Source organism: Anopheles merus, chromosome X (assembly GCF_017562075.2).
Source record: "Anopheles merus strain MAF chromosome X, AmerM5.1, whole genome shotgun sequence".
NCBI lineage: Eukaryota > Metazoa > Arthropoda > Insecta > Diptera > Culicidae > Anopheles > Anopheles merus.
Genome location: NC_054081.1, coordinates 16,694,828 through 16,709,042, shown reverse-complemented (window position 1 = coordinate 16,709,042; position 14,215 = coordinate 16,694,828). Strand labels below are relative to the sequence as shown.

Sequence of the window (14,215 nt, the reverse complement as noted above, 5' to 3'; positions counted from 1 at the left end):
TTTGCCTACTTCCTGTAGCACCCGCCGTGTGGCGCGTAACTTTTTCGCCAACCTTAACTACTGTCTGTGTGTAATATGTGGCTTTGGAAAATTAAAATTATTCATGGAAAATAAAATTATGCTGCCAGTCCTGCCGTTTTCGGCATCATTGCAGCGGGCGGTGGGTGTGTATTTGTGTGTGTGTGTGTGTGTGTGTGTGTGTGTGTGTGTGTGTGTGTGTGTGTGTGTGTGTGTGTGGGTTTCAAAATGGATGTAAATCATTGTACACTGGAAGTAAAAGCAAAAGCAAGTCGGAAACTGTCCGACCGCACGGAAGCAATTTTTTCTCCAAGAAGCAGCACTCACACACACACGCACACACAATTGGGGCTCGAAAATTGGCCCACTCTTTTACCTTGTGCGGCACCACCCTGCAGGCAAGCCGACAAAACCTAATTTTGCCACAGTCTTCGCCCCTACACAGACGCACACCCACAGAGCATCGTTTTTAATAGGAAAGAGTTCTCCGCTTGGCTTGAGAGGTCCGTTTAGCCCCCATGTTTTTTTCCCACGATTGCCGCGAAGGCGCAGAAAGATGTAGCAGCGAACTAATTTTATAGCATCGCGTCCCCCTCTTCCGCAGGGTACTCGCAACATCGTTCATTATTTTTTACGAGCCGCACGCGGGTTGACTTTCCCGTGCCGAACGCGTAACAGAACGATCTGAATCTATGTATGATTTTGCCGTGCGCTTGCCTGCCAAGACATGGATGGCACTGGTGCACATGGGGCCCACTGCAGACGGTTGTGTAAGAAACATCCCGCAGGCGTGCAAAGAAGAAGAAAAAGCGCTGCTGGTATGCGCCGAACGCAAACTTTCTTACCCTGCAAGGACAAGCCGGTCTGCTACTCTTTTTACCTCATCTTTCGATTCCAGAGGCCAACGACCAGCGAACAAAGCGCTCTGCTTTATCCCAACGCGCCAAGGACCGATTGCAATTGTGCATATGAGCGCAAAGGCACAAACCCCCTATCCGTCCCGTACCATACTCCTCTTTGCATGCATGAAATCTTCCAGTCTTTCGGAAGCTGTGCTTTGGTGTTCGAACCTCCGCGCACGGTCGTAAATCATAACAAAAGTCGTAAAGTACGCGTCACTGTGAGCCGAGTACATTCCGAGACGGTATCAATCTGCCCGAGCTGAGCCAATTCCTTTGCCAGCGCGTGTGTGTGCGGCTTGAATGATCCACGGTGGTGTCATAAAAATGTGGACCACCTCAACACCGTTTGCGAGCGTTTACGAAGATGCCGAAAAGGTGTGAAGGAAGGAAGCGAGAATTTAATTGTTTGCGCATGGGTTTGATGGGTTTGGTTCTGCCGAAGCTGCACGTTCGGAACATCCATACTAACTGTACCGAAAAGGCACACAAGCGAATACTCAACTGATGGCAAACTTAACTATTCAAACTGATTTACATTTGCATTTGGAAGAAAACGCACTCTGAACATACGGCAACTTTACGCAACGTCGATCGACTTTTTCGTCCCGCATGTGACCCGGGCAAGTCCAAGGGCAGCGTGCACCACCGTGCCGTAATGAGTACGAGATGTAATGAATCGAACGTAACGAATTCATAAAGCCGAAGGTGGGACGAAGCGAGGATGAGCGATGGTGAAAATATACCGAAAACTTCGCTCACGCTTGTTGCCACAACTCTGGTTTGGTTCATGTTATCAGCAGCATAACTTGCAAGCCGACAAACTTCATCGTCAAAAATAAGATGACAAGTAGCGAGTGTGTGAGTGAGCGAGAAACAGAGTAGAGAGATGAGGAGCAAACAAACACAAAAAAATCATCCTGCTGTGTCGAACTAATCCTAAACCAACCAAACTTCCCAGGGCTCCCGGGACTAACTTTTTGCTTTAATCTTGCTCCGTCCCCTCCCAGCACAGCACACCCAACACACCGCGATCGCATGACATGCGATGGTAAACCCCCTGCCCCCTCTCTGTCAACCTAAGCTTCAAACCATCAAATAACTTACAGCCTTCGGTTCAGCGATTCCGTTTCGGTTAGACAGGGAATGGTTTACAGTCAAAACGCTCGCCTGTTTGGACAGCGAGCGCGATCGAACCAAGACACACGCACACACAGCAAGGGGAGGTACGACCTGTGAGGAAGGACTGTCGAGCCGTGAGCAGCTAAGCGGCTCCAACGATACAAACTTCTGGACGGAAACGAAAAAAACCGTACCTCCAACGGGGTAAACGAACGTGATCTGGGAAGCCAAGGAAAGATGGCCGCGCTTGGTGCCACGCGGGATGGGTTTTCCTCACAATTTTCCCGTTCGCTGCTGTGTATGCGTGTGTGTGTGTGTGTGTGTGTGTGTGTGTGTGTGTGTGTGTATTGGGAGCTTTTCTTGTCCCAACCTAACCTTTCCCGCCCTAACGCAGCGTTCGAATTGCGTGATGATTACTTTCATTCATTAATTCATTTATCCGCCGCTGAAAGGAAAGCTTTTTGGTTCCGGTGCCTCCTTTCCAAGACATCTCTTGCGACCCTCTAGGGGCGTGGGTCTCGGTTGGTTCGACGTTATTAAATTATTTTCTGCATAATTCTTTGCTATTGTGCGAACCTTCGGTGGTGAGTAATGCCGTGGGAAAACAGAGAAACCAACCGCAGCGCGCAGCGGGAGAAAGGATCACAAATTCGCATAGCGGAAACAATTCTTAATACCACAAACAACCAACCCCCGTCCCCCAACATAACACATCGTAAAGTGGGTGGGCGTGTGCAAACAACCATACGGGCGCTATCAATTTCATTACGATTAATACCGTTACAGCTACAGCGTAAAGCCACCCGCCCGCGACGTACCCTATTGACTCGTTATGATTGCTCGATTTTGGTTTCGTTGTCACCACTGCCCATCGTGCCCCCTCGCACGCAACTCGAAACGAGGGGCGCAAATTTAGTGAAATCCTTACCGGCGAAGTTAATCCTCTCGCTCCATTAGACGGTTTACCAATCAATTATGTGCGTTTCTGCCGCCATCCGAACAGTGCTACCCGTAAAGGGGCTGTCTTGCAGGGGCAACACGCGTGCCACTTTACGCTGCGGACATTAAAGGGCAGACTGGTGAGTCGTTAAATCGCGCAGTTGATTGGTCTGTTTATAAGCTCTTGCGGCGCGCTGCGGCATCGTTCCGCATAATTCTTGGCTGGCGGCATTGGGCGCGCGCGGGCTGACAATGTTCGTAGTTTGCACGAGCTGCAATCTGGCTGTTTGGAGGAATTAGCGAATGAGAGTACAGGGCTTAGCAAGTACCAGTACTTGGAATGATTATTGGATGGATACAGAGCTGATGACTTATAGGGTATTGGAGAGTTTGCCGATATGAGTACAACTTGGCTTGGGCAGTAACTGGCAGAGTCTTGTTGTACGAATTGGAGATGACATATTCCGTCCCCTATCGGTTGGAATTATTATAAAAAGGTTTTAGTGACATTTCCGTAGTGAACTCCTCCACGACGCCGGGTCTGAAATGGGTTATAGTACTTTTATTGAATCGAAAAAAATCGGTTTAAATAGCTTTTATTCTTTTTTGACGAAATATTTATGTAGACTTTAGTACAAGTCGACAATCGCATTCTATTTTTGCAAATTCACTGCCTGCACATGGTCTGGGTGATCACAGCAGGATTCATTCTTTGATGAGTGGCCAATTCCAGATACATTAGGTTCATCTGCTTTGGAAGGTAGTGCCTTGGACATGGAGCCTGTATTTGCAATGAGTGGAACTGGCCATACGTATTTCGCAGTTGTGTTCTGATAAGTGGTGCGCCAGATCCATTAGTTGGTTCTTGGGGAGCTACGTAAAGGATGCTAGAGAATTCCATTTCATATTCAATGGAGTAAGACCCGTATTTTCTTGATGAAACCATGTTGGTCGTCTTGGTCAAGTCATACACGGTGGATTCCGCTGAGGATTTTCCGATACCACCACTTGCTTGTACAATTTATTTCACCAATTTCTATAAGAGTATTATTATCTTAAAGATAATAGACGCCCTTCTCAAACCTTTGTTGGGATAAGAAGTGGTACTTATCATTCCCTTATCTTATTATCAAGTGGTACCTGTAAGTTTTGAATACTTTCCGATTTTTATATGGGCTCAGCTCACGATTTGATGTTAGCTTCCAGAAATTATTTCTTCTTCTTTGGCACAACAACCTTTGTTGGTCAAGGTCTGTCTATACCACTAATGGTGTTGGAAATTGTTCACAATTGGAAATTCAATTGATGGATTTGAACTATTCAACAATGTAACATGGCTCAAAATTGTTTGCATTATTTGGTTGCAAAATGTTAGGATAATGCCAACTAGTTCTGGAAATGGATAAAAATAATGCAGGAAACTGTTAGTAAATCGTAAAACAAATCCAAAAATATTACGAAAGCAAACAATAAATCACGAGAGTTATGTATCAAAACAAAAATTTGGAAACAACCAGAAAAGCATGAAAAACCCAGTGCAAAGTTTTTGCCGGTACGCTTATAGATTGAATTTCTGCTCATATGAGTAGCTATGAAGACAGCAATGTTAGCTAGGAGCTAGGGTTGCTTGCAACCTTAGTTTTGTAGTGTAAGTATTTTTCTCTACAAGTTAAGTACGGTAGTAAAACGGATTCAATAGGAGCCATTCGGATTCGATCCAAGTAATCTAGATTCAATCGGAGCCAATTGGAGCTGTATTCGTTCAAAGCAGCTGGATTCGAAACCATATTTATTTCGGAGTCGGATCCGGATTAAAAATGACGGAGTCGGATCCGGATTAAGAATGACGGAGTTGGACTGGATTTATGAATCCAATACGAAGCTCCCATCACTAGTTTGTTATAAAAAAATCACGGCGGCTGAAATTCTGCAGCTAGTTTGGGAAGTGTCGTTTGGTATGTAGTGTTGACATGACTTCAACCGCCAAGTGACAAACAACTGCTTCATATACAACTGCTGATTAGTATCGTAAAATCTCACATTGGTAGCATTCGTCGATGTCCTACCGTGGTTCAGATGACTTGTTTGGAGGGTCTTAGTGTGAGTGGCTGTTGTTATTGGCGCAGTAATATTCCGTTGTACGATATTGTCTGGAGTACTGCTCTCCGATTTGGTGCTCGCTTACTGTTGTTGATATAAATCGACTTGAAGCCTTGCAAAGGAAAATCACAAGGTACGCGATCCGGCTCCTTCCTTGGCAATCTCACCATACTAGGCCTTCCTACAATCAGCGGTGTCTGCTTCTCGGACTCGAAACACTCAGCAAACGGCGTCGAAATGCGCAGTGCGTTTTTATCTTCCGGCTTCTCAACGGCTAGATCGACTCCCCCGTACTCTTAAGTCGAGTCGACCTATTCACTCCCTCCCGAACACTGCGATCCAATTTCCATCTACGCACCCCCCGTACGCGTAATAACCATGGTCAGGGTCATCCTATGCTTCGAATGTCATCGGAATTCAACGATGCATTAGAATTATTCGATTTATGTTTGTCCACGTCAGCGTACAAGGAAAAATTGCGGTTTCGTGATGTGTAATGTATATGTCTGATGTATGTGTAAATTATTATATAAACGATTAGACCAATAGGTCCGTCTATTTTTAATAAATAAAATATAAAATATAAATATAATATAAAAATATAATACGAGCTGACTAGTACACTGAGGCTGTGCTGACTGGGCATTCGGAAGTTTGTGAGAATGATATGGCATCCTTTGGTGGTTAATGTCCTATCATCCAATGGATGATATATTCGGGTCGAGTTAATGCGAGAGGTTGTTGGGAACATTTCCGTAGTTAAATATCCTTACATTGAACCTAGAACGAATATATCAGATAGCAGATTCCATGACGTCATATCGCTTTGCAATCTTTTCAAACCTGTATCGCGCTATCGCCTCTTTAATATCTTTGAACTCCTGGGCATATTGTTGGCACATTTTCCTGGAACTCCAGGAACTCTAGCAAGGTCTGTAATATGAGCAAACTGTTATCCTAAATATTACCTGGAATTTGTGATAACATCCCAACCAGCATATTCCACGCACATTAACAATTTCGTCTAGCTAAAAAATTTCCGGCCGAATCGTTCGCCCTTCGACTGCGAACACTGGCCAGCAAAATTATCGATGATCGCTGTGCGTGCCACCATAAAAGTGATGAATGTGCGTGCCATCTTCCCGGGAGATTTTCTTTCGGGCGCGTGGACGCCTATCTACCACTGTTTGCTCCCACCGAGCCGTGTTGTCTCCCTACCGTCCATAGAATTCGCAATGCCTTGAGGGCTAACACAAAAAAAACAGCACACTCATCTGCCAAAACGTAAATCGAAACTCTATCGACCGACGGTGGGAGATTTTTGCTTTTGCTTTCTGCTTTCTTTCCTTTTCTAGCAATCGCTAACACCTCGACATATCCTCCCGTTAAAATCTTGCTCAGCGTAAAGTTTGTACACTTTTGTTTTTTCTGCATTTTCTTCGTCTTCTTCTTCTTGCCCACCCGCATCATTTTATAACCAGCTCAAGACCATTCATCGCCCTCATAGCCCCTTTGAGTTCCGTCCCCATTCCCCATCGATATTGCCCCCGCCTGTGACCGGCAGGATGGCAAACCCACGCCACTTTTGCTTTATCGTCGCTTTTTTCACGCTGCTCTGTCACTGAAGAAGCATCCCACTCCAGCCCTTCCCCGGCAGCTGCTGAAAAGCTCCGGAAGCCGAGGTATGGGTACCTCCATTATCTCCGCCTCAAATTTTCCTTTGCTTCGCACACAATTCTAGGCCGCACTCCGCCGCTTGCAACCATCATCATCTTTTCCGGGGCTACGGGGTCTAAGTAAAAGCGTGACCAAACGCTATCGTTTCCTTAAGGGGCGCCTACGGATTATGGCACGATTTCATCCCTGCCGATCGCTGATTTGTTACCATTTTGCGGGTAAGCGGAGCGATTTCGTCCGTGGTCACTGCCCGGTTTTATGAGCAGTCCCTCCTCCCACCTACAAGCTTATTTATCGCCCGTTCGGTGCTTCCCGCATTTCCAGCGAAACGATCTTTCAAGGTAAAAAAAGGGAAAAAACGTCCCGAATTTTCATGTGTGCCCGTGTCAGCAAAATGGTCGCTCATACTTAAACGAGACACACACACACACGCACACACACAAAAGCTGTGCAATGACTTCCGGTGCGGTCATTTCTGCCAGCATCATCACATAATTCGTTCTAGCCCTTCCCAGTCGAGCCGTCCGGCAGGATCACATAATCGCGCCACCATCTTTTGCCAGGGTAAGAGCCTCGCCAGGAAGAGCGAGCGTGTGATGAAAATGGGCGAACAAAGTGAAGATGATGCCTCATTCACGTCGCCCAAGTAAATTCATCCGTGCGAGTTTTGCCACAACTCCAAGAGGGCCTGCTAGTCGGCATAGTCACTCCAGCCACTCCAAGCCGACCAAGATGCGTGCTGATGGCTCGCTTTGTTCATCGCTGCTCAAGCACTTTATAATATAATACTCATTATTCTCAATTAGCAGCAGCAGCAGCAGCAACCGCCGAGAGGATGGCGCAGGGATGGGAAAAGATTTAGTGCCCATTCGCTCATCGCTCATTGGCTCATCTGCGTCTGTGCGCACACCGTGCGATATTGATTGAAAAATCGAACCACGCTGGGAGGACGCCACAGTCCAGCTCAGGCACTGTGCTGCTGGCCGAGAGCTAGAGTATTGATGGTTGCTATCAATCGGCGCTTTAAGGAGCGCTCGGAAGCAGCTCGGCTAGCACACCCTGGCTGTATTTATTTTCCGTTGGGTTGTAGCATTCCGAGCTGTTTCCAGGATTGAAACACGCAACGGTACCGTAACGTTCCAGGTTTTGATCTACCTTTCTGCAAGGATTATTCTTAGTCAAGCAAATCCAATTTTAATCCCTGCAGTTGTGTGCGAACACTTTCATCGAATATCCCTAAAATAGAATACGAGTAACTGGGCGGTTGGGCGCTGCACATCTATTGCAAGCCTTAGATAGAGAGCATGAAAGAGGAATAAATCATCATTACACCCAGCGTATCTAGTATGAGATGAAAGTACTACTTGGAAAATTGCGGCATCGTTGCAAGAACGATATATGTGCCGTGCAATTCAGCAAGTGCACCGAACCCTTTCCAATTTCCGGAGAAAAAGGACCACTTTCCAATTGTGTGTATGGGTTCAGATAAACTTTTCTATGAACACAGCATCAACATCTCAAAACACAATTCTACAGCATGCAGCAGCTTCCAACGTAAACTTCGCGAGTAGCAGCTACCAGAACAACACAACACAAGGAAACACAAAAAGAAAAACAACAAAACACCGAAGTTACACGTGAATTGATTTCGAAAACATAAAGAATAAAACGGTTCTCTAAAAACGGTTGAAATAGTCACACTTGTGACGGACTAGGGAAGAAGGCAGCGCATAATATCCTTGTCACTGCGGTTTAGCCCATTAAGGGCTAAGCGGGCACGCATTCCACATCGCAGCAATGGAATCTCCCCGGATCCGATCTGAAGCGAACACCCCCCCCCCTCCCTCTGCCTACCTCTGCTCATCCCTAGGTGGCACTAGGCAGCATGGTCGCTTGGTGGACGGATGCACCATGAATAATACATTGCACGCTCGCAAACTTTGCGCCCGAGCGGACGGTTGACGGAATGTCCGTCCGGGAAGAAAATAGTCGCACCAAACCATGGCTGGACGGGAGGAGGGTGGTGCGCTTCAAATCATGTTACCGGATTGCAGCGCTGGCATTAGATGTGGATATCGGTGGGGTTAAGGGCCGGTGCAAACTATTTTTGTCCTCAAGTGCGCGTGCGAAACCGCGCATGGACTATCCGAGAACATGTTTGGAGCATCCAATTGCTGGTAGGTGACGACAATACATTGACCAGATTATGGGTTCTAGTTCTGTTTCAAAGCGCGTTTTCATCGATTTGCATCTGCATTTGATTCGGTCGTGCTAGGAATGCGATTTCCAAGACGATTAAAGCATAGCTGTACACTTTAATCTCCATTTTTTCTCTCGTTTTCACAGATGAGTCACTAACATGCAACGTTTGCGATCGAGCATTCCGCTGCCGCCGTCAGCTGGCGTCCCATCAGCAGAAGAAGCGTCACTTCGGGTAAGTCGTCCAATAACCGCGCGGTCTTGGCAGGACGAAGTTCTGCTATTATAGTCCTGAACACTCAAATTGGAGAATGATGCTACGACACACATTCATCAAATTTAAATTTGCTGAGCGTTAGCCCTGAGCGTAATTCTTTCCACCAGAATGCATTTCCGTACTCCAAGAAGGTACAGCATATCGGAATATATTTCAGAGACCTTATTGTTCGTAACGGCCATCTTCATTATTGGAGCTGGCAGTTTTAGTTTCACGGGGGATGTCTTTCCAATTGTTCTCCCATTTTAAAAACGCCCGTCGGTACCGCGAATTGATTTAGGCGGACATCAAACAACTCCAGGACACTAACGCCCGTACCGAAGAAGGCAATGGCCACACAGCGGTAGGAGCAGTACATTAGCGGCCACATCGTGGCAGCTACCAATGTATTTCATAAAGCTTAATAAAGCACACTGAGCAGAAATTAGGTTTTTGAATAAGTAACTAGGGGATAACCCGACCAGGTAGTCGACCGTCTCCGGCTGCGTATCAATCCGAAGGCGATCTTCCCGAAACGAGTCGTCCGTGCGCTTCTCAGCAGCATCCCCTGGATCTCATCTGGGCGTTCATCCATTCCCGCAGCCTTTGCGGCAGAGTGCTCGTGGCGCCAAGGACCTACTGATTAAATTCAACTTCAAAAGAATGTGCGCGATTGCGCTACGGCGGCTCTTTACCGTCCATCCGCTGCTCCGAGCAGCGAACGCGCGCTCGCTTCCTCGTTTAATTGTACCTTGCCAGCATGGTCCTTGTGCACAATGAGTGTATGCGTGTGTGTGTGTCTGTGTGTGCTTTTCGTGCTGATGGTGCACAATTTGTAAATGATGCATCAAACGGGGCACGGTGGAAAATCGGAATACATAATTTTCTTCTCAAGCTACTATTCTCAACGCGTTATTTTCATGTTCCTTCTTACGCTGCCCACAAAATTAAATTCAAGGTACCGGCTAGGTTGAAGATGAAAATGATGATGATGGTGATGAAGATGAAACGTTTCATTTTTCGATATTTCCCCCACCACCTTCCCTAACCTGGAGTGGGGTAGGACCCAAAGGTTTTTATTTCCATTCATTATGCAAATGTTCACACCGTTTGCCGTGCTTCTTGTTTTGATGTGATGTGTTCGCCGAGTCGTCGAGGGTGTTTTATTGGGGTTCGCCTTGGTCTTGACTGCCAAACGTGGAACTATTGAACGTATCCGGGCAAAATGTGACTGTTTCTGAATAACTTCCATCACACATTCCAGTCCAGTTGGAATATTTTTGGTGTGCGTTCCAGTTTAGACACACACACAGGCAGGTTAAATGTTACCCCTAATGCTTTCACATTCATGCCATCTTGATCCCGGTTGATGCCCTAAAGAGCAAACACACGCAGTTTGAGATAATAGGCCCCGGTTAGCCGGTTGGATGAAACTATTTCTGGCGACGAACAAGATTCGATTCGATTACCATACACCTATTTGCACGGGATGTACGGCCGGCCGGTCGATAAGTAGTGTACGCTTGTGGACGGTGACGACGACGACAACGACTTACTTTCGCTCGCCGGCTCGACGTACGGCGTAATTGACGTCCCCGGATGAAGCTATTGTCGCAATAGACCCATGTATCCTTTTTGGCATGGTACCCATTTCGATTTTGCACACACAATCACACACCCACAACTATAATAACTATACATAGATACGTACAGACTATACAGTCCAGTCAATTTCCCGGAACCCGTTCGCCGTTCCTACGCTAGGCCGAATACCGGATCCGCCTCGTAAAAGGACGACCCGGCCGTGTCAAGTGATTAGCTGGCGCCGTCCTGCCGTACGGGCGGTGAGAAACTCCTGCCGGACCGGTGGGATGCTGAAGGGTGATGCTTCGCACATTACAGCCTAATCTCCGGGGAGCGGTTACCCAGAAAAGCACACGAGCGCCCGACACTTTATTACAGCGCAATGTTTGTCAAACACCGGAGTCAGGCAGGACAGTCCCGAATCCAGCGGACCACAACGTAACACACACACACATGCATGAATACGCCCAGAATGTAATTCAATGTTGGTGCAGGGAGTCCCCAATGGCGGAACGCGCACAGAACCGCATTCCGGTCCCTTTGAGCATAGGACCGTTTTATGAAATGACTGACGTAAAATTGTCACTGCACGCACACTGCGTAGAGCAATGCCCCGCTACGCTTGTGCGTGGAAGAGCGGGATTCCACTACCCTTGCTGTGTTGGATCGGCAGAAACGTGTACGCTGCAGCCCGATTGATGGTTGCTTTGATTGCTTAGCCTGGCCCGATATTGGCGGCGGGAAAATGGGTGCCGGAAAATATCACGGGACGTTACGGAATAATGAGGATGGGGGATGCAGATAGCAATGGCTGCATGTGGCATACGTGTCAATCGATACTTCGGTATGTCACACGTTGTGTTTGGGCTGCGGCGAACACTGCACCACGAAGCTATCGATCGGCAAGCATTCTCAATCGTCGTCACAGTAACGACAGTAATGAATTGGACGAGACCGTTTGAATGGAGGCAAATTTAAATATAAAAAACATTCATACACAAGTGATACCAAAACGCTGACTTTAAATTTGAGCTTAACATTCACTTTCGAAAGACAATCTCCACGCGCGCGCATGTTGGTTTGTAAGCAAAGCGAAGAATTATTATTATTTTTTTAATATAAACAAGATTCGTATAAGTAGCACTGTCCGGGGTAGGGAGGAGGTTAGAACAAACCGATCGAAGTATCATTTAACGGTTCGGCGACTCCGGTCGCGAGGCCGAGATGGGAAAGCACTCACACGTACACACCAAGACCCGCTCCTGCCGTCTCGGAAAACGCACCTCCCAATGCCCAATTTCCGCGGCAACCGAAGAAACTTTCCGCCCGCTTGGCTTCGGGATGTTTCCGGATGTTGCTCGAGCGTGTTCAAATTTTCCCCGCCACGATCAAACGCGTAGCAAGGTTTTTTTTACGGGAGAACGAGAGAGAGAGAGAGAGAGAGAGAGAGAGAGAGTGAGAGAGAGAGAGAAAAAAGGCCGCAAACAGGATAAAGCCAATGCCAAGCAGCACTTCGGCAGCATGCGACGGATTGAAACATAAACACACACATACACGTACGAGCTTTCAACCGTGATTTGGAAGGTGTGCGCTCGAGTGGCGCATAAACGATGTTTCTCTGTAAGCAGTTCCGCCAGTGTTTGTCTCGCGGAAACTTTTTTCGAACCGCGGAAGTGGCGCTGAATGCGAAACTAACTGTGTAGCCCTTTTTTATGCTGATGATGCTGCCGCAGAAGAGGAAGACGAGGAAGTGACTGTGTCGCTTCTGGAGAGCTCTGGAGCACCTACCTGGCTCGTTGTGGGACAACTTTACGGAACTTTACGTGAGACACTACCAAAAATCTAACCGACTTAATCCAATGTGTCAACGAATGCTCTGCGAAAACCATAGCTGAATCAGTAGAACGAAAACTCATAACAAATCCACCACACAAAAACCTGCATTCGTTTGCGCTTCAGCTCAAAAGCTCACAGAGAGTCAATTTACGCCCGAAAGAATGAGTATCGATGGAGAGTCGGAGTGAGTCATACACAATTCTTTGTGCAGAGTTGATTCCGTACCATAACTTGGTAAGAATCTACATCTTCAACTCCGAGCTAAATGTTCAAGGCTATGCATCTGATAGGAGAAAGCGGGGCAAAATGGGCTTGTTAGGCAGTTTAATGAATAGCCGTATGAATTTTCCACGAAACACAATTATTCTATGCCTTTCCTATTTATCATTGGATTAACAATGCCACAAAAGCTCAAAACTGTGAAATAAATGTTTATGTTTCACGTGATGCTATTTTGACACGCGGAGCAAAATGTGCATTGCTTTGGGGTAATATGGGCCACAACAACAACGCTTAAGTAATGGTCAAAAATTTGCAAACGCGTCGTGAAATGATTTCTCCTTCTATCTTTTGTGCCGCTGTTCAGGAGAGTAATTCAATTTTTTCCAAAAAATATATATTTTTTAAATTAAAACACTTTTTTCAGGCCTTTTTCCATCGACGAAATCGAATGTTTTGAAGCTGTACATGGTAGCTGTATTGTAACACCAACAAATGCAAACAAATGCATCACCATAGCTTCACCATATGCCAAGCGTAACCGCCCATTTTGTCCCACGTGAAGCAATTTTATATGTTTTGTTCATCAAATATTGTTTCTTTTAAAATTGTTTATAAATATCATATCTTTTAAAATACCATGTAAAACTTCCAAGTAGCTCTGCGACAATATTTAAAGCTTATTTTCAAAGTGAAACAAATTTACATCATTTGGCTATTCAATCTTAATTCGTATGTTTCTTTATTGTTGTTTCATAACGGATCACAAAACTTACATGGTTTTCAAAAGCACTCCAATTAATATATATTGAGTCTTGAAATTTATCCTTGCAGTGAAATAATGCTTAAATACGAGGTAAAAATTTGGCCCCGTTTTCTCCTACTGCCTAGTCGAAACCATCCACCACCCTTTAAAAGTGGACCATGGATCTTTTAGACTATAAAAATCTTTAACAAAAAATGGGGCTCACACACTTACTGGCAACCTCTCCAGCCGGTGGTCTCCAACCAGTGGTCCATGGCGTAAACAAATGTAATCCGCCAAAGAGCGATTCTTCAAAAGAAATGCCGATTACAGGTTGTCCCCGAACTACGCTATTAATGTGGACAGCGAAGAAACCGTATCTCGTATCTCGTATCTCGAATTTCTGCGTTTTCGACGAATCTCGCGGTTTTCGTGTATCTCTGAATCCGCGTATAAGAGGTACCGCGTACCTCGGGAACTACATGCACAACGTTGAAGCGTAAATTAGAGGCATTGTCCTCGTAAGAAGGCTATAAAAAGGCTCGTTAGGACGCGTATTTATAGCACTCTTTTAGGTGGATATTTTAAAAACTAATTTCGTTGCGCTGAAATCTTTGACTT

General features: G+C 46.1%; 1 protein-coding gene across 1 annotated transcript in view; it reads left to right on the top strand.

Annotated features, from left to right (window-relative positions):
* LOC121594874 (TSET complex member tstC) overlaps positions 1-14,215 on the top strand; it is a 77,593-nt gene that overhangs the window by 59,313 nt on the left and 4,065 nt on the right. Inside the window, exon 3 of the mRNA XM_041918645.1 lies at positions 9,102-9,189. Coding sequence (XP_041774579.1) covers positions 9,102-9,189 — 88 coding nt within the window. The remainder of the gene's footprint in view (positions 1-9,101; positions 9,190-14,215) is intronic.